At 37.5% G+C, this 26120-nt stretch overlaps 2 protein-coding genes across 4 annotated transcripts in view; both read right to left on the bottom strand.

Annotated features, from left to right (window-relative positions):
• LOC121418584 (gamma-tubulin complex component 5-like) overlaps positions 1-4254 on the bottom strand; it is a 37837-nt gene extending 33583 nt beyond the window's left edge. For 2 of the 3 annotated variants that reach the window (XM_041612533.1, XM_041612541.1), the window contains exon 1: positions 4117-4253. In XM_041612533.1, coding sequence (XP_041468467.1) covers positions 4117-4164 — 48 coding nt within the window. In that variant the 5' untranslated portion in view covers positions 4165-4253. Of the gene's footprint in view, positions 1-4116 lie in introns of all 3 variants that reach the window. The other variant, XM_041612550.1, reaches the window with a different exon arrangement.
• Positions 4255-8634: 4380 nt separating this feature from the next.
• Positions 8635-25745, bottom strand: LOC121431285 (adhesion G-protein coupled receptor G6-like). The gene is made up of 13 exons (XM_041628797.1): positions 24603-25745; positions 22399-22663; positions 21709-21822; positions 21168-21292; positions 20522-20668; positions 16106-16430; positions 15593-15747; positions 14356-14523; positions 13450-13577; positions 12495-12760; positions 12220-12286; positions 10173-10477; positions 8635-9302 (listed from the first exon to the last, which is right to left on the bottom strand). The coding sequence occupies exons 1-13, from the start codon at positions 25743-25745 to the stop codon at positions 9013-9015; spliced, it is 3498 nt and encodes a 1165-aa protein (XP_041484731.1). The 3' UTR covers positions 8635-9012.
• Positions 25746-26120: the final 375 nt, after the last annotated feature.

Raw genomic sequence — 26120 nt, 5'->3', positions numbered from 1 at the left:
AGAGATGGAAAGGACAAAAGAAAGAAAGATGAAGGAAGGATTGAAAGAAGGAAGAAATAAAGGAAAGGTAAAATGATAGAAGGAAAGAAATAAAGGAAGGAAGGGAAAGAAGGAAAGACGCAAGCAATATAAAAAAAAGAAAAGGTAAAAGAATGGATGAAAGGAAGAAAAAAAGAAAGACTGAGAGACAAAGAAAAGAAGAAATATAAAAAAGGTAAATCAATGATTGGTGGAAGGAAGAAAGAAAAAAAGAAAGTAATGAAGAATGAAGAAAAGAAAAGGGTAAAAGGAAGGAAAGGAAGAAGAGAAGAGATGAATATAGGATGGATGGACTCAAGAATTTAAGAAAGAAAGGAAGGAAGATAGAAAGAAGAAAAGAAGGAAAGAAAGAAAGGAAGGAAGGAAGGAAGGAAAGAAAGAGAAAAAAAAGAAATAGAGAAAAATATTTTTTAAAAGGATAGAAAGAATGAAAGAACGAATTAAAGAAAAAAAAGGAAAATAAAAAAGAAAGACAGTAACAAAAAAATTAGGGAAGAAACAAAGAAAGATTGAAAAGAAAGAAGGAAAGATAGGAAGAAAACAGAGGAAGAAAGCTAAAACTATCATCATGAATAATTTATCAATTTCTTTTTGGCTCAATTAAAATAGCTACAAAATGAAGTCAGAAACCAAGTGTATCAACACACACATAAATGCATATGTGGGGCTAACTTGTATTCAGACGATATCACCCGAAACCCGATCTGTTTGAACCAAACAGAAGTGAAAATTTATCCTTTTACTGCTTACAAATGACAGAGTTACTCCAATTTTTAGGAAATATGGACATTATAAGAGCCTTTCATGAGTATGAACCGCGAATTTTGACAGTTCTGTGAGAGATTTCTGCCAGAGTTTAGCCAAGCTTCGTTCGTGCAGCCAGTAAAGAGTTTACCACGCGAGTTGTGTGGCTGGCTAGCTACATATGTACACTGTACTGTATCTGCTCTAGTAGCAATTACGTGTGTTTCATTCTGTGTGTGAATGACAGGAATGGTTTGCAGTGAATTTGACCATTTCTGGAAGTTATTGGCCCAACAATGGTTTCTATTACTGGTCATGTCGGACCCTTAAAATCTTGCTATTTTTGGAAAAATTACTGGCCCGACAATGATATTTTTTACTGGTCATGTCGGACCAGTAAATCTTCCTATTTCTGAAAATCTACCGGCCCGACAGCGATTTTTACCGGTCCGGGACCGTCGGACCGCCGCTAGTGTCGAGCCCTGAATTAATGTAGCAATGAAGATTACATGAAGCTGTGGTGAGCTATGAATGCACTCCATATAAAGGTGCGCTATTGCTATTTGGAAAGGCATCAAATCCTTATTACCAAGTCCCGCAGAGAGAACCTTATCCCTCAGTGCTGTCGCTAAGCAAAAGACAATGAAATCAAGATGGAGACCCTACTGAATTCTTATTTAAAATGAAAATCAATATCACAGAAATGTCAGAAATGAAGTTGCATCCCATCTACTAGACCAAAAGCTTCAGTTTCTGTATTTTGGTTGTTCCGCTGGACTGCGTTGGCTCACTCACCAATACATAGACTGAAGAGCTTGGAGGCATGTACATACAGACAACGTATTAGCAGTAACGTTAGATCTAACATTCGGCGGAAACCTGATTTTCCAATCGTTTTTTTGTACATAAGATGTCACATTATGAAAAAAAATCACATCCATATTTACGAAAAAATGTTTAAAAATTCTGAAATATTGTACCTTAGACCGCAGTTACCGCTAATTCCTTTCAAATGATGATTGAAACATCCGTCATCTTCAATCCTTTCGTTGGTCAACGTAAGTTGCCATCTTGGATGACGTCATCATCCTTACAGACGTATTTGCCAGTCGCTATATATCGCGATTTGTGCCTTTGCTTTGCGCTTGTAGATGTGCGTGTGTTTGGAACTTGTCGCTCGCATTGATTGGCCAAGATATCAAAAATTTAATCGGAAAGCCTCGATAAAAGCACAACTCGTTGACGGCTGCCATATTTTCCTCTCCGGCAGAAAAAAAAAGGAATAACCTGGGGAATAACTCAACGGTAACGTATATTTTCGATATTTTATAGAACTTACATAGTATCAATAGAAAGATTAGAGTCTAACGAAAATAGAGGGCCTCCGTTCATGATAATATAAAGTCATTTAGAATCTAAAAGAAATTAAAATCTGGACAAAACCTGTCCTCCGAATTGTCGACCCAGACTACACATGTAGGCTTGCACTAACACACTACCGGCGGTGAATGGGGATTAGTAAAATGTCAGAAATCGCGTGATTTGCGTGCTGTCGCCAAGCGGAAGACAAAGAAATCAAGATGGCGACGTAAACACGGCCGTAAGCTCTTCCCATCTTTTCATAACAAATTTCTTGTTTTTTTAATGAATTCTTCTTTAAAAATGAAATCAATATCGCAGAAATGTTGGAAATTAAGTTGAACCCCATGTACATGTTTTAGGGCTAGGCCACTCATGGTTTCAAATCGTCTCGTGTGTGAAGGATTCATATGCACCTGGTGCACGCGAATCTTTCACACCATTTTTACTAAAATAACTATGACTTTACATCATAGCTATGAATTATAATATTTCTAAAACACTTACCGAACCATATGGATCGTTTGTTGAATTCTCTTTGTTGTTTGTTTTAATAAAATAAGAGCATTTTTCGTGATCTTCACGTAGATGCCTCTTGATCAGCGTTGATATCAACTTTTGCCTAAAGAGGGCGCGCGATATTATTCACCAAGCCGGTAGGCACTTAAGAACCAAGTTTGAAAGGATACTCGTAAAATTATGTCACTCTCGCCGATGAATATTCATTAGATCATGGTCGTGCGTGTTCAATACACACCGAGTGCATGCATGCAGAGAGTTTGTATTGAACACGCACGACCAGGATCTAATGAATATTCATCGCGAGAGTGACATAATTTTACGAGTGTCCTTTCAAACTTGGTTCTTAAGTGCCTACCGTACCTTTGTTTACGGTGTTGCAAGCTAGCTGCATTCTAGGCGATCAGCATTATTTTCTTGCTCGTTCAATCCACTTTCATCATCATCTTGTCAAAAGATGGCGTACTTTACCAATAAGTATATACATGAGATGCAACCTGTTGATTTTTGGTACAATTTCCTATTACGCGCTGACGACTTGAATTGAGAATGTTCGATACGAAAAATTGCTTTTCGATTGTTGTTTGCGTACTTTCCACCGCAATATTAAGGACGGATCGAACGGAGTATCCTGGTTGAGACTTGGAGGTAAGCGATAAAAACAGTTTTATAAATAATTTCCAATTCATTTTTTTTTAAAACTAAAAGTAAAACTATTAAAAAGAAATCATTAGTGGAGAAATACTGAAACGTTTGGCGTTTTTTATTCCCTCACATTCGTGTGATGAATGAAAACGTCAAAGTCCACTATGAAACCACATGCGTTGTGCGAGGTTAGTATTACTAACCTCGCATGTTGTGTGAGTGGGGCTAGGCTAGATCTTTTAGAGGGAAAGTAGAAATTTCGGGGGCGAAAGTTTCAGGTTTTGTACCCGTACGTCAGCTGTACGTGGGTGAATATATCTTGGGATCCAAGGCGTCAGTGGGGAGTAACCCTATGTAGAGTAGGCCCCCCTAGATGACTTAGTTTTACTCCCCAGACGCCTCCAGAGTCCAGGCTACCATCTACAACATGATTTTAGGGCTAGATCTCGATCTTTTAGAAGGAATTAAAGTACCGTACTAAGTAGAAATCTCGGGGGCGAAAGTTTCAGGTTTTGTGGCCGTACGTGCATGACTATGCCTTAGCGTCCCAGGCTCATGGGGAGTAAGCCTACGTAGAGTAAATAACGTTACTCCCAAGAAGAAGCCTCCAGGCTAGCCGCGGCAGCTTTGAAAGTTATGTCTACGGTACTAGGAGGTTGCTCCAGCCGGAACCGTCCCGGTAGCGGTGGGGAAGACAGCCGTCGGGTCGTGCAGCCAGAAAGAAAGGACGCTAACAAACCATGCAAAGCCCAGCTTTATTGCATATATTGGACATCTTTCGACATAAATATGTGACAGAAAGATCGGTACCTGAAATTGTGTCAGTTTCTTCACTAGTTTCCTTGTTTCCTGCTCCATGATTAAAACAAGCTCGACAACTTCAACTTATCAACTCCCGCAGATTTGATACAGGCGCCATTTCCGATCGTGAAGTGACGTCATTCCTCGATCTGTGGGCGGGGGAATTCCCTGACTGTCTTCGGGTTTTGATACAGGGGAACTTGGTGAAGAATTTCAACTTCATGCCCGCTTCCAGAACTGTTCACGTCACTTAAATTTACTTTCAATTTTTTATTGTATGAAATATACATGGAGTTTTCTCCTTTCGATTAAAAAAAAAGAAATTTCCACGCGTTGACATGACATTATTCTAATTTGGCGGCCAATCTTCACCTGTCCATTATGTTGCTCTGCATGGGGTTAAACTTTCCCTTCAAAGAAAACTTACACTCTTATATAGACACGACATATAATGAGGCGAATTGCTGCATAACGCAGAATCACCAAACAACCGAGAAAATGAAAAGAAAGGAAAAGATAGAAAAGTTTGAAAGAAAAGAGAGAAGTGATAGAAAGAAGTAGAATCGGGGAAGAGAGAGGAAAAGAAAAGGCCGGGAAAATAATTCAGAGGAGTAAAATAAATTGAGGGGGTGGGGAGATAAAACAAAAGGGAGAAATTGGGAAAAGAAGTAGAAACAGGAGAGAGAAAGCCAGAATAAAATGAAAATGAAATAGAAGAAAAAAAAACGAATAATGAAAAAAGAGAAAAGATGATTAAACATGTTAAAGAGAGATTAATTTATATGAATTAATAAATAAAAAAAATCTTGTGAGGAGACAATGTAAAAAAGGAGAAGGAAGATAATATGAAGTGGAGTAAATGGAGAGAAAGGGGCTAATTTTCCGAGGAACCTAAAAGTATGTCGTTTTTGGCTTGATTGCAACCTATACCCTCACTCTCTTGTCAAGATCATTGATACCGTCCCCGAATGGGCGGTGGGCAGAGGACTATCCTTTAATGGGGGGGGGGGGGGCATCTATTGTTACGTCCCCGGCACAAACACAAAAGGTATTCCTCTGCTTCGCCGCCCATCATGCTCCTCCATCCTCTTCTCTACCATCCTTTAATTGGCCAGCTCCTGCATCTTAATTCGAGTTAATTTTATTGCTCATCACCGACATGTGTGTTTTGCTCACTTTAAATCCTACTTTGGCACATACACAAACACAGGAATTATCATATAAGCCTATACTGTACAAAGGATAACAATTTGTATTTTTAAAGTATATTTTGACATGATGGGAGCCAAGTCATACAGCTGTAGGTGTATGCGTATCCGGGGGCATTAAAAATAAAGGTGATATATAGTTCTATAGGCCTATGCGGCCTACCTGTTTTTGTTTGTTTTATTTCCTGTATCTTTTATTCTTTCCTCCATCTTTATTCACTCCTTTTTATATATCTTGCACCATGATATAAACCACCATGATATAAGGAGGGGGGGGGGGGGGGGGAGTTACCACAATAATTCCTTGTGGAGCGATGAATACTGATACTGCATCGACACCATTTTTGCCATTGTTTATAATACAATAGCTATTCTCAGCATCTCATGTCAGCATCCAGGATCCAGAAATTTCCAAAAGGGGGCAATTTCATACAGGAAAAATTTGACAAGCAACAAAAAAAAATGGTTTGCACTTCAAAATAGAGGTCGTTTTCTTCCAGGATAAATTTAACAAGCAAAAAAAATTCACCTAAATATATTTGTTGTGCCTTTCAAGGGGGGGGGGGGAGGGGGGTGGACTGAATGTGCCCCAACCTGGATCCACCACTGATCACACCACCAATTATCATCATTGCCACCACCATCATCACGTTCTTCATCATCATAATCATCAACGCCACCACCATCATCACCATCACCATCATCATCACCATCATCATCGCCATCATCATCATCATCATCATCACCATCATCATCATCATCATCATCATCCTCACCATCATCGTCATCATCATCATCATCACCATCATTATCATCACCATCATCATCATCATCATCATCATCATCATCATCACCATCATTATCATCACCATCATCATTATCATCATCATCACCACCACCACCACCACAATCATCATCATCACCACCACCACCACCACAATCATCATCATCATCATCATCATCAATCATCATCATCAATCATCATCATCCCCATCATCATCATCATCATCATCATCACCACCACCATCATCATCATCCCTCATCATCACCATCATCACCATCACCACCATTATCATCACCATCTTTATCATCATAGATCATCATCACCATCATTATCATCACCATCGTCATTATCATCATCATCACCATCAACACCACCGCCATCATCATCACCTTCATCATCATGAATCATCATCATCAACACCACCACCCTCATCATCATCATCATCACCACCACCACAATCATCATATATCACTTTCTTCATTATCATACTTTTTTTCTACGGATGCTTCTGAATGTAGATTAATCCCTCTGCATTTATAGTTCTAGGTTCTTCGGCATGCCTTCCAACCGCTCTATCGCATGCACACACTTTTTTAACAAGTACTAGAATGCATACAGCATTACCATTCATTTAATTGCAGGATAAAAGAACACATCAATTAAATGCCTTGCTCACGAGCTTAGGTGCCACGGCCAGGGATCGAATCCCAGACTTTCTATTTATAGTGGGACGCATCAGACCACTTGGCCACGGCACCTCCACACACACGCACACACACATCACCCTCATACACCCACCCACACACAAAGATAAATCATTTAAGAGTTGATCAATTATCAATACAACTTTATTTACACATATATTGCATATACTTTCATCACCAATGTACACAGGCTTCACATAAATGAGCAAAACTTTTTCACAAAAAAACTAATAATCAGGAAAATGGCAAGAGTTTGTAACTTACCTTTTAAAAATAAGAGGGTCGTGAATGTTCAGAGAAATAAGTTTTCCGTCAAATCACACCTAAGGGTAAAAATTCTTAAAGTTTTGTTACCCATTAATCTTTATAGGCCTAGGCCTATCTTTATCATGAGATATCTACACATTTTCTGCTTTCCAGAAAGATTACATATCTATAATTACACAACTGTATATAAGGAGTATTCTTTATTCATACAAGTTGAGACATTTATTAAACTGAAAATAAATGTTTGAAATGGTTATCTAATTAAAACACTAAGTTTACATTTCATGAAGCTATAGAGTGATCATAAAACCACCTAAATTATACAAGCGAATCTGATTCACACAACAAACACAAATAAATAGATGCATTTTAAAGCAAATAGCTATTTCATTGAAGCCAATATTTTAGCTTTATACCAGTAATACATTTAAAGAGCAAATAAAAATATGAAATTCACAATTGTTAGTCACTTTGATATTCTTATCAGTTTTACTGAATTTGGAAAATATTGTTTGTACATATAGACAATTATACACTGTACAAAATACACAGGGTTATATCATATGTTTACAAGTATTTAAATGATATATAAATACATATTTTCAAAGTCAAATCAGTTTAAATCTAAACACATCCTCCTATTTAGGAATTATGAAACACTGATAACAATACAGAGAGGATATTTATCACTTGGTGCAAAAATAGATAAAGACAAGAACAAGACATATATTATATGTGGCCAAGCATGAAGTGTCGTCCAGTGTAATCACTTATTCATAACAGTCTGAATATAAGAGGACAATCTTTTTTTAATTCATGCAGATTTGTAATTTTCACCTTTTTATTGTGACATCTACATAATCACATTGATTGACTACCAAATAAGATTTAGATTGTTCTTCAAGTATATACACATATATTGTTAGTATTTATTTTATACTATTTCAGAATGAATTATTTGTTTGTATTTGATTGATTTGTGGAAAATAAATAAAACTAAAAATAAAGATGAAAAATGTTGAATACTTCATCGTAAACTTCACTATCACATACTGATCAAAATTGCACTCTTTGTCAACTTTTTCTCATTGAGATTAGAATTCAAAAAGTAATTCCTTTTGGTGTATTTCAAACTTACTAGCCACAGGGGTCCGTAGTAAAAATGTCCCTGCCATTCGAACGTAACATACCTCAAATTAAGTATCAGAATCACTTGTTTGTAGTACAAAGTAAACCATCTGGTTGCAGTGAGTACAAATGATGAGAAGGTCTAAACATAGCTCTATGGTCTAAACGTCTTTCAATGCAATAAATGATCAACTGTCTTGTAGTTGGTGATGATGATCCACAGCATGCATATATTGCGCCATATTTATATTAAAAACATTCATAGGCGCAACAAGATGATTCTTGTTCTGCTGCCATAATGCTGGTCGATGACAGTGGATGACTATTTCAATTTTCTAATCCAGTATTAGGCATGTAACTATCCTTCACCTCTCTAAGATTTGTATTTTTGTGTAAATAAGCCTTAAGTTCAACGTGCTGCAGTACCATGACTATATTTTGTTATCAAAGTGCTAGGGTACAATATGATTATGAAATCCTACAAAGCGAGAATTAAAGTAAGGATCTTTATGAATCATGATGAAAACATGTGAATTTTGCTTCAAACATGCCATTACATAAGTATTCATGAGGGCATTGATCACAGTTCTTTCTGCAAGTCAACATCACAGATATCTGGCAGATCGAGGTTAACATGACGGAAATCCATGCAGCCGGACCAATAGATATGAAGGCTTGCAAGTTTCAACATCATAATCCACATCCTGGTCATTTAATCAACAGTTTTGCCAAGTCTCCCTCTCCATAGCACACACTGAGGATGTGTTTCTTCAGCGTGTCAATTTCCTTCCATTCAGGTATTTATAAGTCTATTCTAATCGTGGAACTCACTGATGTGATCACTATTGGAGATCATCCTAACTTCATCAGTTGACGATGACGCCATTTTGCGAGTATATGATCCAGCTGATAGTGGCGCTGTTCGTAGCGGATTTCTTCCATGTTCATCGCTCTCGCCCGGGGAGCGGCTGGTCAGTGAGTAATTGGTCATCGTGCTTGGTCGGCCAGTCAGTGGGAGCATGCCGGTAATCCGACTGTAGTGCGGTTTTATTGATTTTCGGACATCATCCTGCCGCGCACAGAAAAGTATGAAGACCATGAGACCTGAGGATTGGAGACAAATATAAATAATACTCATGATTCTATTCTATTTCCAATTACAAGCTATAATTTGCTGTTTTAAAAGTCGGTTAGTGAGCAAGCCTGAGAAAGATATTTTGGCAAGGTCTCAAGTTGTATTCAGGATCAATCTACATTGATCAGGGATGATCAAAGCTCTGACTCCTTACTTAATCTATGGTCATGTTTAAAATATTTTTAGCAGGTAACCAGAACAATGCCAATGAAGATTGACTAACAACAATTGCGACTTTACCAAAAAAGACCAACCAGGCCAAAATATGTTTGAATCAGCAATGGAACAACCTAGCATTTTTGATGGTTGACGATGCTTTAGCTCCCTGCTCATGCATTTTGGTTCAAAATAACTAGAGCGATGTTGATCATTAAAGACCAAGGGCAATCATGGAAGATTGTCCTTGACTACCAGTTTTTAATTGCCTTTCTGAACAGCTGGGTGTTTCATAAAGAAGTTTGTACAGTTAAGCACAACTCCATACACAACTAAACAATCTTATTCCAGGTTCTTAGGTGCTCATTCATGCATATGGATACATCATTCCGCCCAAGAAAGGGTCACCGGTCAATGCATTAATACATTTGTAACTTATAAACTGCTTTATGGTACACATATCAGGTCGAAAACATCTTCAGGATTTGGGAATATATAGCATTAGAGATTTTAGGAGTATTCTGTCATATTGCTCATGGTCAAATTCTCATCCAGGATGCAGATAAAATTCTGAATTCTTCTCATAAAGATAAACCTAGATAAAGGATAAAATTTAATCTTGAAATAAATCATTTTTAACAATTTTTTTTTTTTTTTTTGGGGGGGGCGACCTGATTGTTTACCTTGTAATGAGTTTGTGACACAGAAGATAAGCTGGAAAACATATGTAGCATCTTCTATTGCCAAGAACCCAAACACCCAGGTTAGCCCGAGTAGCACCGATATTGAGAAAGCGTTCAGCAATCTGGTGCGGAGTTGACGATAACGGGCCGTTTTATCCTCTTTCTCCAACGGAACATTGCCACCAAGGTTGGCAGTCCATAACCGTCGAATGACAACAAAGAACATGATGAAGTTGAAAGATATGGTGAGCCCAACAGGAAGAAGGAGCCCCAGGTAGAAACTCAGTCCAGGGGTTAGGAAACAACTGTGAAATATGATAAGACAACACATAAATAACTTGTAAGAATGCAAATACATCTAAGTTGACCGACACTCAGAGTTTCTGCCTGTATGATGCGATTCATTATAGCAGCAGTGCTGACTTCGAAAGCAGCTGAGATAGATGAATTTTCAAAAATAAACACCATTCACTTGATAATAAAATACTAAGCTCATTGAACTCAAATGACTTTAACCATGATCATGTGACCTGAAACCCATGCAAACCTATCATTTACACGTGATTACTATTATGTCCAAGTTTCATGAAATTGATCCATTCATTTTCAAAGTTGTGATTATATTTCCAACTTTAACCTCAATAAGTTAAGGTATCATTGTTGACAATGCTACTGTTGCTGTCACTGCCATCTGAAAAGCGGTGCCTATGTCTCGCTTTTCCATGCGAGAAAGTCACTTTTTAAAAATCACAAGCCGGAAATCATGAATTTTAATCTATTTTATCAGAACGAACTCCAAATTATCAACATGAAAAACTTTCAGAATCCTTGTAAAAGGTGCTTTCTAATACTGATATGAAACTACTTTTGTGCGGAATATCTAAGTTTGAAGAGAACAACCTAAAATTTGCTATTTTTTTTTACAAATCTCTATCATGAAAAAATATTAAATATGATGACAATGAATTTAAGAGTAACTAAAAAAATATTCATGATTTCAATGTTCAATATACATGAAAAAAACCCTGCCAATTTTTAATTTGTTTATATATCTCAAAATTATTCCATTAAAAGTTATAGCATGGTAAGAGAAGAAAATAAAAATTATGAGATGGAAAACGAAAAGGTATATCAAAAGCAAACTAGGCAAAAGCAATTTTGTGTCTCACCCACTAATGAAAATCACCAGAAATATTGTGATTTGCGAGGGCACGCAACAGAATTGTATCAAAACTTCATTGTGAAATGACTGGGAAGGAATAACACTTGACAGAAGAGCCTTGCATGTAAACTTTAATGTTGACCTGAAAATGACCTTTGACCTTACCATGTGACCTTTAACTGCAGCATAACATGCATGCCCCCCAAGTCCATCTACCATCCAAGTTTGGTTGAAAAGTGATTTATGGTTGTGGAGTTTGGTGTCATAAGAGAGTCTTGCATGTAAACTTTAACGTTGACCTGAAAGTGACCTTTGACCTTACCAAGTGACCTCTGACTGCAGCATAACATGCAAGTCCCCAAAGTCCATCTACCATCCAAGTTTGGTTGAAAAGTGACTTACGGTTGTGGATTTTGGTGTCATAAGAAAGTATTGCATGTAAACTTTAACGTTGACCTGAAAATGACCTTTGACCTTACCATGTGACCTCTGACTGCAGCATAACATGCAGGTCCCCAAAGACCATCTACCATCCAAGTTTGGTTGAAAAGCGACTTACGGTTATGTGTCTTTAGATTTGTGACGGACAACATTTGGATCCCTAAGTCTCGCCTTCACCTCTGTTGGCGAGACAAAAACAAAATGATGTAGTAATTCCATTTAAGAAAGCCCAAGAAATCCATGATGCAACTTTTTTGAGAGGGAAATGGATTTAAAGAGAAACTTCACTCTGTCTTTCTGAGAATCCCTCACAAACTAATCAATATTCACCCCAAAATATGTGATCTATGACTCTATCTCCAAGAAAGGTAAAAGTTCAATGAGTACATCAAGCTTTTGCACTTTTTGAGTAGATGAATATGAAAAGTAGACTCATATACTTACTATGATTTATGAAGATAGTCTTCCATTCGAAGCCCAAGGGTAACCCCAACTGCAACCAATGGACCACCTAAAAAAAGATAAAATAAAAGATGAATATATATGTTCTATTCTTAATAATGCATATTTTCTTACATAAATTGTACAAGACTATAAAGTCAAAGCTCGAACGAACAAAGTGAACTGAAGAAATACTATAGTAAAATTGAATTATGATTCCATTATTTGTCATCAATCAACTATATATATATATATTTGTCTAGGTTTTAAATACTAACCCCAAGCTATCACACAAGCCTTGGTAAGGAAACATGGGCCTTCTTCGTCGAATACACGTACGATCATCACGTACATGTTGAGTGCCTCTACGCCCATCCACAACACGGTTGCTAGCATGAAGTAGTGGAGAAGTGCCCCCACGGTCACGCAGGCGATGTCAATGTCGGCTGCGAAGTCGATACCAAAGAGGAAAACAAGGTAGAGACAGAGCATAGACACGCAGAAATGGATAAGGATTCGACGAGGTCGGCTATTTCGTAGACGTCTGCAAAGGGGAATAAATTAACAATAAATCAAGGATTAAACACTTAATGAAAATTACCATAATAGAACTTCACTGAATCAAGTTTTGTATAAAGTTATGCATCATTTGACCAGATACTTGAATAAAAGGAAGATCTAAATATATCACCTTCAAATTTCATGACGTCTTAGCACTCAAAACATAGAATTCAGGCATGTATCATTCAAGCAAGTTGAAGGGGAATTCAAAAGTAAGCAGAAGCATTTAATTCATATAGGTGCATACCACATGTTTTCCCCACTAGCGTAGATGGGGAGATCACAAAATTTTGCCCCGTCTGAAGAAGATTTCAGGTATGTCACAGGTTCCCACATGATTTTGTGTTTACTTTCTCCTTACAAATATATAAAAAAAACTTGTCTAATTATTCTACTTGATGATGGGATTAAAAAATGACAATTGAATTGAATAAATTGAATAAATTGAATTGAATTGAACAATCATATTTTATGCATTAGTTTTTACCCACCCTGTAATATGTAGGTCATTTTCCTAATTCCCTATAACTACTGAAATATTTTCATTTCCATGTTTATAGTATACAATTATTGTTTCATTTATTTTTCTATTTATAAAATTTCAATTGTTGATAAAAATACTTTTTGATAGAGTTAAAATATTTGTCACATAATAACAAAATACAAACTTACTTGAAAACTAGGAAAACTATGATAGTCAGTACAAGTGATGCGATTGATACTGCACACCCGATCTTACTGAGGAGATCTAGAGCGAAGTAAAACTGATCCTTTTTAACTTCATGCTGGCCAGATATATCCTAAAATAAGAAAAAAATATTTGAAAATATTTTGTAGTTAACAGAAAAAAGTAAAGAGAAAAGTATGTTTTGTTTAAGTTTAGCTCCAAATTTATTCTCAATGAATTGCAATCACACATTTTTCTTTCTCTTGTGATGCGATGCAATAAATAAATTGCATGCCTAAGCCATATTCTGTAAAAATTAGAGTAACAGCGAATGCTTCAAACATATGGTATACTTAAATTTGAAATCATTTAGAAGACATGATGTTTGCTTTAACTAGACTTGCATTTTGAACAATGTTCATGCATGTTTAAGATGGCAAGTAAATTGGGAAAGGTCCTAAACTCTGGTGCCAAATTGAAAAATAAACAAAATATCACATGTAAATATAAATCATGATTAAGACAAGAACAAGAAAATATGATTTTTACGAGGTGAGTTGCCATAATCCAAAACATCATGATTTGATTTTAAACAAAACAAGATTAAAATATCATCTTATATTAGCATGCGAGCTAAAAAATTGCTAAAAACATTGTTCCAATGTTGAACTGGCCTCATTGTAATTGTTCTCCACTTTCTTTCATTTACTTTAAACATTTACCTCAGAAATGCGCTATCTCGTCCATCCCAATTACCTTCAAATTAAGGATTATTTCTTTGTAATTTGTAATGAAATTCTACACAACATTACATTATTGAAATGTTTTTGGTCTCACATATGTTATAAGATTAAATATCATTTGAGAACCACATGAGGGTCAAGTTGAAGAATAATTTCAGCCATATTTACCACCAAAACAGCAAAGTTGGTTAAATGATTACACGAACAGGTAACAAAATCTCCTCTGACGTCAGTCAGATTGCATCCTGCGTCTGACCAATCACCAACACCGTTTCTTAAATCGAAATCCCAGTAGACGCACCGTGATTGGTTCAAAGTATTGTTTCCTCCAACGGACTAAAAAAATCAATATGAACAATTATTTGAATAGTGTGGTCAAAGTTAAATATAAAAAAATATATGAAAATAATTCATTTGAATATTGTTCAAAACAATTGATCTGCCAACTTAGTTACTAGTATTTTGCCTAGCCGTCTAAATAAGTGACCATTCAGTAGTTTTATATTTCCATTGTAGAAAGCCATTTTTGTCTGGTCTGAATTCAAAGAAACAAATGGTAATTATAACTGATCAATGAAACAAATCATTATCAATATTAGCCATCATAAGCAGGATTCCAACCTGTGCCTTTGTGACAGTGCAGCATAGAGCTTTGATCTGTGCCTGGGACCACTTGACTATGAGCAATAGATAGCAGAATGTTGTGAACATTAAGTGTTCATTCACAGTGAGAATATTTCTGCCAAGAATTATTATGGCAGCAGTGGGATATCCATGCAATCAAAATGATGCCTTAGACCGCTTGGGCACGTAACCTTCACACATAAAATGTTCTAAAGGCTACCTTCGCCCTATAGAGTACCGAAGTGATGATGCCAGTTGCCATGGTGTCCTGGCTCTAAACAAATGAACCCGCCAAATGAAAGGGTGTGAAAATGGCTGGTATCGGAATTTGATTGCTTGCAGCCTATTTTTTCAGAAGAGCCAAAGTCATACAAATGTGTACAGACGATCGTCAGCTGCGACTCTGTTTAGAACCAGCCTGCCACGACACCATAGCAACTGACATCACACTTCGGTACTCTAAGGAATCTATGCATCGCTTTATATTTTTTTTTATATCCTCTGTAGGATTCTTGCCTCTGATTGCTATATTAAAAGTGGTATATATTGCTAATAATAGCCAAAATATATTAAGTTAACATGACATCATTAATGAAATCGCTAATAATTCTTCTCAGTACCGGTATTTCAGTGAGCGGAATATGATAAACTAATATTTTAAGTTGGACAATTCCTTTAGATATTATAATGACTTCCTGTGAAAAGCATCAGTTTATAAAGGCAGTATGAAAATACATGGTTCTTTAATATTTTTTGTGAATGCAAGTATCAATTCACTTACATCACGTGCATTGAATGTGATAATCACTGGTTCAGTAAGGCCCTGTACATCCATATTTTCAATTGCTGCTGATATGACGCTGCCACTCGTCTGCGATCCATTGACCGATCTAAAGAGTGAGTCTCCGTTGAAAGTTATGAACCGAACCTTGGTCCCTATTATACAACGAACGGTGCAATAAGGAAAACAATTAGCAAAATGTAGTGAATGATTATTGACAGGTTTGACTTCACCTTGAACATGGTGAATCATAATTGCTGTCACTTACCACTATTCTATCAAGAATCATGATCATCAAATCTACCATTTTAGCAAGATTTCATATTGCATTATCAAATGAGAAAACAAGTAAGGGATCATTGACTTTCTCATTTGCACATCACACATATCATGCCTGTAACTGTTTCATGAAATTAAGTGAAACTTTAAGAACTTGTTTTAGCATTTGTTTTTGTAAGAATTTTCAGTGATATGTTTTTAAAACTTTGTTGTTATTTCAAATGCACTACACACCTATGCTCTGAATACCTTCACCACTTGGCCCCGCTTGCTTGAAGATGGAAGAAGGCAGCCGAATAGAAGCCATTGAATCCGCTTCACCTCCACCGTCAAACTCGATCCCATTCCCCATGGCAACATTATCAAATGTTGCCGCCTGGACGATCATATTCTCTGCCGACAGCATGAACTCATCACGATCTTGCAGGGTTAGAGACACTTGTTTTTCGACTGAAGTCACCACGCTGGAGGAAGATGCGGCCAGCTCTGGACTACTGGACTCAGAGTCTTTGAGAGAACTGATCAGGCTACCCACTGCATTGACCACGTTTGTGGTAACCTGTGAGAATTAGATGATAATTATGTGACATTACAAACAACTTCTCCATAAAAACAAGAACATTTTATTAAATGGTTGAAAAGAATAGCAAAGGTCAAAATGTATAGATGGTGAGAGGGGAGGTGCACAAATTTGAATCTCAATAACCTTGGAAGACCATACACATCCCTAATAAATTTCAGTAATACTTACTAGTATCCTACTATACTAGAGATAAAAAAAGAATAAAAAGTTGTGATTTTATACGTTTCTATGTACAGGTGTGTGTGTGTGTATGAGGGTGCACAAGGTGGCCTGAAGAGAACTCTGAGGGAACTAGGATGGGTAGTGGGAGGGATTGGGTTACATCGTTTCTTGTTCTTTCCTGATCGAAATAACACAGGGTGTCCACAGTTACTGTGGACTATGTGAAGATGTGATCCACAATGTTTGATACTGTGTACACAGTCTGTGACACTGTGTACTTTCCAGCAGGGTGTACATACTCCATCCTCACCCTATATCAATGTGGACACCTCAACAGTATGAGTATTCAGAGTGTGTTCATATTGTGGACTTTGTTTGTAATGTAATTCACACTGTTAAATAACGTCAGATCAAACAGAGTGAAGACAATCCACACTGTGGCCATCTCAAAGTGTGGGTGTTTATAGTGTGTTCACATTGTGGACTTAAATAAAAGTGAAATTCACACTGTTAAAATGCTCAAATCTAACAGTGTGAAGACTATTCCACACGGCATGTGTCCACCACAGCAGTGTGAGTGTTCAAAGTGGATTATTATACGCAGTGGACTAGGTGAAATAGTGATTCACACTGTTAAAATTCTCAAATCTAACAGCATGAAGACTATTTCACACTGCATGAGTCCACCACAGCAGTGTCGAGTGTTCCCAGTGTGTTATTCTACACAATGGACTAGGTGAGAATGTGATTCACATTGTTCAAATGCTCAAATCAAACAGTGTGAAGACTATTTCACACTGCATGTGTCCACCACAGCAGTGTTCACAGTGTGATATTATACACAGTGGACTAGTGAAAATGTGATTCAGCCTGTTATCTTACTGCGTGAGGACTATTCCACATTGCATGTGTCCACCATAGCTGTGTGAGTGTTCACAGTGTGTTACATACACAGTGGACTAGGTGAAAATGTGATTCACACCGCTAAATGCTCAAATCAAACAGCATGAAGACTATTCCACACTGCATATGTGTCCACCACAGCAGTGTCAAGTGTTCAGTGCGTTATTTTACAGTAGTATACTAATGTGAGAATGTCATTCACACTGTTAAAATGCTCAAATCTAACAGTGCGAAGACTATTCCACACTGCATTTGTCCACCAGAGCAGCATAAGTGTTCACAGTGGATTATTATGCGCAGTGAACTAGGTGAATTAAAATGCTCAAATCTAACAGCGTGAAGACTATTCCACATGGCAGGTGTCCACCACAGCAGTGTGAGTGTTCACAGTGTGTTATTTTACACAGTGGACTAGGTGAAAATGAGATCCACACTGTTAAAATTCTCAAATCTAACAGCATGAAGACTATTCCACACTGCATGTGTCCACCACAGCAGTGTCGAGTGTTCAGTGCGTTATTTTACAGTGCACTAATGTGAAAATATGATTCACGCTGTTAAAGAGCTCAAATCTAACATTGTGAAAGCTATTCCACTCTGCATGTCTCCACCACAGCAGTGTCGAGTGTTCCCAGTGTGTTATTCTACACAATGGACTAGGTGAGAATGTCATTCACACTGTTAAAATGCTCAAATCTAACAGTGCGAAGACTATTCCACACTGCATTTGTCCACCACAGCAGTGTAAGTGTTCACAGTGGATTATTATGCACAGTGAACTAGGTGAATTAAAATGCTCAAATCTAACAGTGTGAAGACTATTCCACACGGCATGTGTCCACCACAGCAGTGTGAGTGTTCACAGTGTGTTATTTTACACAGTGGACTAGGTGAAAATGAGATCCACAACACTGTTAAAATTCTAAAATCTAACAGCATGAAGACTATTCCACACTGCATGTGTCCACCACAGCAGTGATGAGTGTTCAGTGCGTTATTTTACAGTGCATTAATGTGAAAATATGATTCACGCTGTTAAAGAGCTCAAATCTGACATTGTGAAAGCTATTCCACTCTGCATGTCTCCACCACAGCAGTGTCGAGTGTTCCCAGTGTGTTATTCTACACAATGGACTAGGTGAAAATGTCATTCACACTGTTAAAATGCTCAAATCTAACAGTGCGAAGACTATTCCACACTGCATTTGTCCACCACAGCAGTGTAAGTGTTCACAGTGGATTATTATGCGCAGTGAACTAGGTGAATTAAAATGCTCAAATCTAACAGCGTGAAGACTATTCCACATGGCATGTGTCCACCACAGCAGTGTGAGTGTTCACAGTGTGCTATTTTACACAGTGGACTAGGTGAAAATGAGATCCACACTGTTAAAATTATCAAATCTAACAGCATGAAGACTATTCCACACTGCATGTGTCCACCACAGCAGTGTCGAGTGTTCAGTGCGTTATTTTACAGTGCACTAATGTGAAAATATGATTCACGCTGTTAAAGAGCTCAAATCTGACATTGTGAAAGCTATTCCACTCTGCATGTCTCCACCACAGCAGTGTCGAGTGTTCCCAGTGTGTTATTCTACACAATGGACTAGGTGAGAATGTGATTCACACTGTTAAAATGCTCAAATCTAACAGTGTGAAGACTATTCCACATGGCATGTGTCCACCACAGCAGTGTGAGTGTTCACAGTGGATTATTATGCGCAGTGAACTAGGTGAATTAAAATGCTCAAATCTAACAGCGTGAAGACTATTCCACATGGCATGTGTCCACCACAGCAGTGTGAGTGTTCACAGTGTGCTATTTTACACAGTGGACTAGGTGAAAATGAGATCCACACTGTTAAAATTATCAAATCTAACAGCATGAAGACTATTCCACACTGCATGTGTCCACCACAGCAGTGTCGAGTGTTCAGTGCGTTATTTTACAGTGCACTAATGTGAAAATATGATTCACGCTGTTAAAGAGCTCAAATCTGACATTGTGAAAGCTATTCCACTCTGCATGTCTCCACCACAGCAGTGTCGAGTGTTCCCAGTGTGTTATTCTACACAATGGACTAGGTGAGAATGTGATTCACACTGTTAAAATGCTCAAATCTAACAGTGTGAAGACTATTCCACATGGCATGTGTCCACCACAGCAGTGTGAGTGTTCAAAGTGTGTTATTATACACAGTGGACTAGGTGAAAATGTGATTCACACTGTTAAAATGCTCAAATCTAACAGTGTGAAGACTGTTCCACACTGCAGCCACCTCAGCAGTGTGTTCACATAGTGGACCCTATTAAAATGTAAGTCATTAAAAGGATTAAATCAAACAGTGTGAAGATATACCACACTGTGCTTGGCCACCTGCATGAGCAGTGTGAGCATTCACAGTGAGAATTATATGAAAATGTGAATTACACTGATAAATGCTCAAATCTAACAATATGAAGAGAATTTCATAAAATGGATACCTCGACACTATAAATGTTAACAGTGGTCACATTGTGGACTATGCTGGAATTGTAATCCACACTGTTAAAATGCTGAAATCTAACAGTGTGTTGACAGTTCCACACTGTGACCACCTTAGTAGTGTGAATATTCACAGTGTGTTCATATTGTGAACTTTGTCAATTTTGTAATTCACACCGTTAAAATACTCAAATCTAACAGTGTGGAGACAATCCACACTATGGCCACCCCAGCAATGTGAGTGCTCAGTGTGTTCACACAGTGGACTATGTGAAAAAGGGATCCCCACTGTTAAAATGATCAAATCAAACAGTGCCAAGACAATTTAACACTGTGGAAGGTGTGAGTGCTCACATTGTGTTCACATTGTGGACTTTGTTAAAAATGTAATTTCCACTGTTTTTTGTTTGTTTCATTTTTTTACATTCAACAGTGTAAAGTTAATTTCACATTGTGTTTCACACTATGTGATACTAGAAATACACTTACTCCACCCAGTCTATCCATACTTTACCTCAGGTGATGGAGAAGCCACAGCGACGATGTTCTCCAGCGTCTTGGAAATAGCACCAACCATTTCGTCATCAGCAGTGCTGATGTTACCGATGACTTCCTCCAAGACGGCACTGACCAATGCTACGTTAGCCTCATCGACTACGATCTTGTGAAATAAATAACAATATTGAAATTATCAAGAATTCAATGAGATTAGCTGATGCCACAAGGATTTATCCTACAGTTTAAGTATATTTAATAATAATAATAATAATAATAATAATAATATAGGATTTGTAAAGCGCACGTGTCCACCTTGCTCAAGGCGCTCTTATATTACATCTTAATTAGCAAAGTTTTCACAAATGAGATAATAGGTAACTTTTTCATTATGCAGGTATTGATTTTCATTGTTCTTCACTGACAAGATTGTTATTGATTATTATAAAAAAGAAGTCCATCTGCAAATGACAGGTATTTTACTTCTAGAAAATAATGAATTGTTATCACCTTTATAAGGTAACTATTAAGATGTTTTGATGGCTTACGGAACTGAGACTCTGATACATTTACCGAACCAAAGTTGATAGACTGTATTTTAACTAGATTTTCTTGATGGTATTTTATTGATGATTATTATAGTGTACTTTTTTTGGAAGCTTTACCTTTGCAAGGTCTGTCGGTTGTATCTCAGCTGTGCGTTCTCCACACTCTTGTACACTCACTTCTCCCCAATAGGCATCCTTTCTACGGTTACCATGGCAAGTTCTTTCTGCTACAGGTTGGCCAGCTGAAAATGAAAATATATTAGTTATCCAGTCTGGTGTTGTGATATCATCATATGTACCCTTATTTTTTTTTGCTGTCATTCATCTGACCAATGAATTCAATTTCAAGAGGTAAAAGGCCGGGATAGTGTGCAAATGAAAAGGGTAGTTCCAAGGAGCATGTCTCATCAACATTTATGTTTGAAAGTTATTGTGTATGACAACTTTCCTTTTATTTGCAGGGAGTGTTTCATCAACATTTATGTTTGAAAAGTTGTCCGATTTGACAATTTTCCTTGATTTTGATTGGCCGAAGCACTTCAGATCGTTTTGAATTAAACAATTAGATTTATTTCGCATCTTGTCTTGTCTAATCTTGTCAGTCAATTCCAAACCTTTTCTTGAATGATTTTTGCATTGAGTATGGCATTTAACAAACCTCTAAGAGTGTTGAATGGACACACAACATCTGATGGAACTATGGTATTCTCGGTGGCTTCACTCCATATTAGCGGACCATAAAATGACTCAGTTCTTTCCCAAGGACATGTCCCTGTAGGTGGCAAAAAGAAAAATATATTTCAATACACAATGGTTAATGGTCAACAGAGCCCTGTAAATATACATAAACACAAATATATTTGCCGAATATGTTGAATATAACTCATGGGTTTCTCAACTATTTATGACTCCAGAGCAAAAACTGTGGTTTTATGACTGCAACAGTATTAAATGTTTAGTGTTATTTCATTAGCTATGGATGTTATTACAACACCTTTGGTTGTACTTATACACTCTATGGCATCATTTTCAATCTCTAGGGTGTAATTTTAATACTTCATGGAGTGGTCCTCTATTGACATCAACAACTGTCAAATTTAACACCAAAGTTTTTACATTGATGGCTTTTAAGACCTGGAGTAACTGCATCGCAGTATCAATCCATTTTATTTTGTGATAACTAATAGTAGTAAGACCTATTTTTATATTTGAGCCACAACATAAGTCTATCTCATTATCTCTTTTTTCTTATTTAGTACAATGGTCTGAAAAAATACGCCTTCCGATATGCCAGTTATGTTTACAGATAAATCCATCCCCAACCACTACCGAAAACACTGTGACTTACTTCTGCGCAGACTTGAACACGGTACTTCAACAGCCTGGTGAGGTTGTGTAGGACTCAGATCGATGCATGTTATTGGATGCATACTAAGCCCGGCATTGTACAGGTAACCTAAGCGTTCCCCAACTCCGTAAACGATAACAGTGAATAATGTCTCCTCTGCTGAAACACTTTCAAATACATGACTACCGCCCTCTACGGTTGCCCAACGATTGCAGATCTGTCGGTTGTCACTTGTTACGTAATCGTACTCGATGATCCATGGGACCTAATTCATTGAGTTGATAAGAAAGCAAAAACCACAGGCAAAAAAAATTACCAGTTGTTTATGATATTGGCTGTAATGTAAAATGATAAAGAAGATGAGAAAAACCAAACTGGAAACATGCATGGAGGGGGGGGGGGGGAGAAAGGGATACGATATTTGATTTGATTTATTTATTTCCGTTTCACAGTAATATGATAAACATAACAAAACAAGTTCAAAAATACTACAAAATATAATATGTATATATAAATAATCATAGATTTAAGGAACACAATTCAGTAAATAAATTTATCTCAAATGACATTTGTATTTAAAAGTAAAACGGAGGGACTTGCCGAAAAAAGCAAAGCTTGTACAAGAGGCAAGCCCCTATCTTAGTTACATTACAGAACTGCAACAAATAAATATTGGGTCGTAATAATAATTTTGTTTAAAAATAAATACAATTTTTGTGCGCTTGAAGAAACGTAACTGATGGATCATGTGAGGAAATATTTACGTTATACAATATAATATTCATATGCATGTAACCATATCAGAAAAACACACAAAATAACCACACTGTGAAACACAGTGTGATAATAATTGGAACATGTTTTCACATCGTAGTAGAGTATGTATGCCAACAGTGTGAACAATTACACCGTCACAGTGATAACCAGAGTGGAAAACAATTTTAATCCCACTGTGTTCAAATAGACATTTCGCTATGATAAAGTGGGGCTCTCTTTACTTCAGTCACTATGTGTTATTAATATGATTTGATATCATTTGAGTCACTATAGTATGTTTTAGTGAATTGTACCAATGTGTGCCACAGTTGAAAACAAGTTTTAAGTTATTACAGTGGAATGACTGTGGACACAGTGTGACCAAAATGTGAAACATGGTGTTGACAAACTGAGCATTTTTTCTGGCATGAATGACTGAACTGTGACACAAATATCAACCCATATTGATTGCTCTTTGTTTATATATTATCATATTCATCATTAGAATAAAATTTGGATGTGACAATACTAATTATCTATAAAAAACACAAAGGCAATTTACCCATTTTCTAAAAATATGGAAGAGATTTTTATGCCAAAAGAACATCATACTGTGTTGAAAAAATCCACAGAGTGGAAATCTTGTTCACAGTGTGGAACTCTATGAACACACTGTGCTGAACGAAGGCCATGCAGAGGCTCTCTTCGTCAGAGAATGGTTCATATCTTCAATATGTGGGCAATATGTGAACACACTGTGCCGGCACTGTGCCCACATTATGTTCACAGCGAGGACACACTGCATTCAACCTGTGGTCACACTGTATTCATACAGTTGACTGTGTGTTGACTATATGAACACATTGTATTGACTGTGTGTTCTTTCCAGCATGGAGGCCTTAGTATAGGGAATTCCATGAATCAGTTTCTTGAAGTTAATCATTTTGTCTATTGTCAGATTTTGACGACACTTGGTTTATCCAAGAATGGAGGTAGCGCCATGGTTATTAGCAGTACACTGAGTGTGACTTGATAATTTACCTGAAAGGATGCACAAGTGCTGTCTTTGAATTTGGCTAACACTTTTTGTCACAGAATATGGGAAATAAAAATGTACAAGTCTTGTATATGCATCAATCAGATTCATCCTAATTTCTGCTGAATGAGTTCTGGTCAATCAACTTGAATGAAGCCACATCCACAATGAAAAAGTCTACCTGGTGTAAGCTAGTGTTTGGGTTTCTCAATGACAAGTGACAGTTCTACCACGTCTTAAGAGTTTCATGCATATGAATTCTGTCTTTAATTTCAATGAAAAACTTCTGGGATGTTCAGACTTTTAAGACCAGTACGCCCTTGGGCATTGCCAACATGAAGGGAAGAATCCTTCGTGCTAATCTGGACATTCCAGATTCTAGAATTATGGAATGTGTTTAGATATCACTTACCTCAGTATATTTGTAGTTGCCAAACTCTATGTTCTGAGATATATTGCATTCGGATATCACACCGACATATACAGTAGATATCCCTGCTGCGGGGAGGTCCAATACAGGAAATTCCACATGTGACACATACTGCTCCCAAGGGGTGACTAAGAGCATCGCTGGATCACCCTGCTTTAGGTCTGTGGTCGTCCCTTTTGAGTATTGCATCACCATCACCGGGTTGGATGCTGATACCGAAGTCATGATCTGACTGGTAACTCCCCCTAGATAATGCTCTCCCATGTTCAGAACTATTTCGTGAGACCCAAGAGATATTCTTGTATTGTCCCTCCCCGCAACGATTTGGTATTGGTATCCGGACAGCCGATTGACGAACGGGCTCAGCAGAAATGAGTATCCCCAGCGGTCAAAGGAAATTAGCTGTTCAGCAATTTGGTCGCAACGGCCATTGTTATTTGGCACGAATGAACAAAGACCCCCACTGGTCACCGTAATCGATGTATTAGCGGTTATCCTTGTTCCGATGATATCGTCACGCAGGGGTTCAAGTTGGAATGTTTCATATGGCTTCAAGACATACACAAGTACACTTCCAGGAGAATACCATTGGCCATCAAATCCAACACTACCAGTTAGTGTTATAGAAACCTCTGTGGGTTCGTCAAATGCTGACATCAAAACAACGCCCCCACTTGGTTGAGTTACAGTTGCGATAAAGTATTCCTTTCCCATATGCTTGGTGGGTATCACAGCGAACATCGCCATGGTGTAAGCTTTGTAATTGTAAGCTGATACCGAGACATCATAGTCAGATCTCACTACAACTGTAGTGTTCGTTATCCTTGCTTCACCAGTTGTGCCGGCAAGGTCGGGAGAGAGCACAAGGTCATACGGTGCAGATCCAGGTTCCAGGGAAAAGTTGAAACCCACATTCCTCAAGGGCACTGTGACCGTAACGGAAGTGATGTTGGCTGAAGCGGCCATTACCATTATGCCAACAGTAGGTCGATTCAGATCAGCAATGTAATTTGGTGGTATTGCAAACACAAATTCTCTGCCGTGGTTGTCTGCTGCAAATGGTGCTACACGTGAAACTGTGAAAGAGTAATGAGAAAGAAAACAATTGTTAGTATGCTTTGTCATTTATCAAATACTTGCATGTACACACTATTCATCATTTTAGCATAATATGTATAAGAAAGCTTACATGATTATCAGGGTTGGCCAGGCTCAATTACTGATTTCAATTACAATTACGTAATTGAAGAAATGTTCAACTACGATTACTTTTCAATTGAATTACATTATTTCAAATCACCAATTACTTTTGTTAGTGACAATTACAACCCGAGAAAAGCGACTGGTCTGGGCCCGATGGTGTTAGTGGGCGTGTCCTATGGATGTGCGCATCTGAACTCGCTGCTCCGTACTCTATGTTCCCTCAAAGGTCAATAAAACGAGCATATCGTATCAAAATGCTGGAAAGCATCGGTAATAACACCAGTGCATGAAAATAAT

This window comes from Lytechinus variegatus, chromosome 1, assembly GCF_018143015.1.
Source record: "Lytechinus variegatus isolate NC3 chromosome 1, Lvar_3.0, whole genome shotgun sequence".
In the NCBI taxonomy this organism is placed as follows: Eukaryota; Metazoa; Echinodermata; class Echinoidea; order Temnopleuroida; family Toxopneustidae; genus Lytechinus; species Lytechinus variegatus.
The sequence above is the reverse complement of the archived record's forward strand: the minus strand, read 5'-3'. Positions and strand labels throughout refer to the sequence as shown.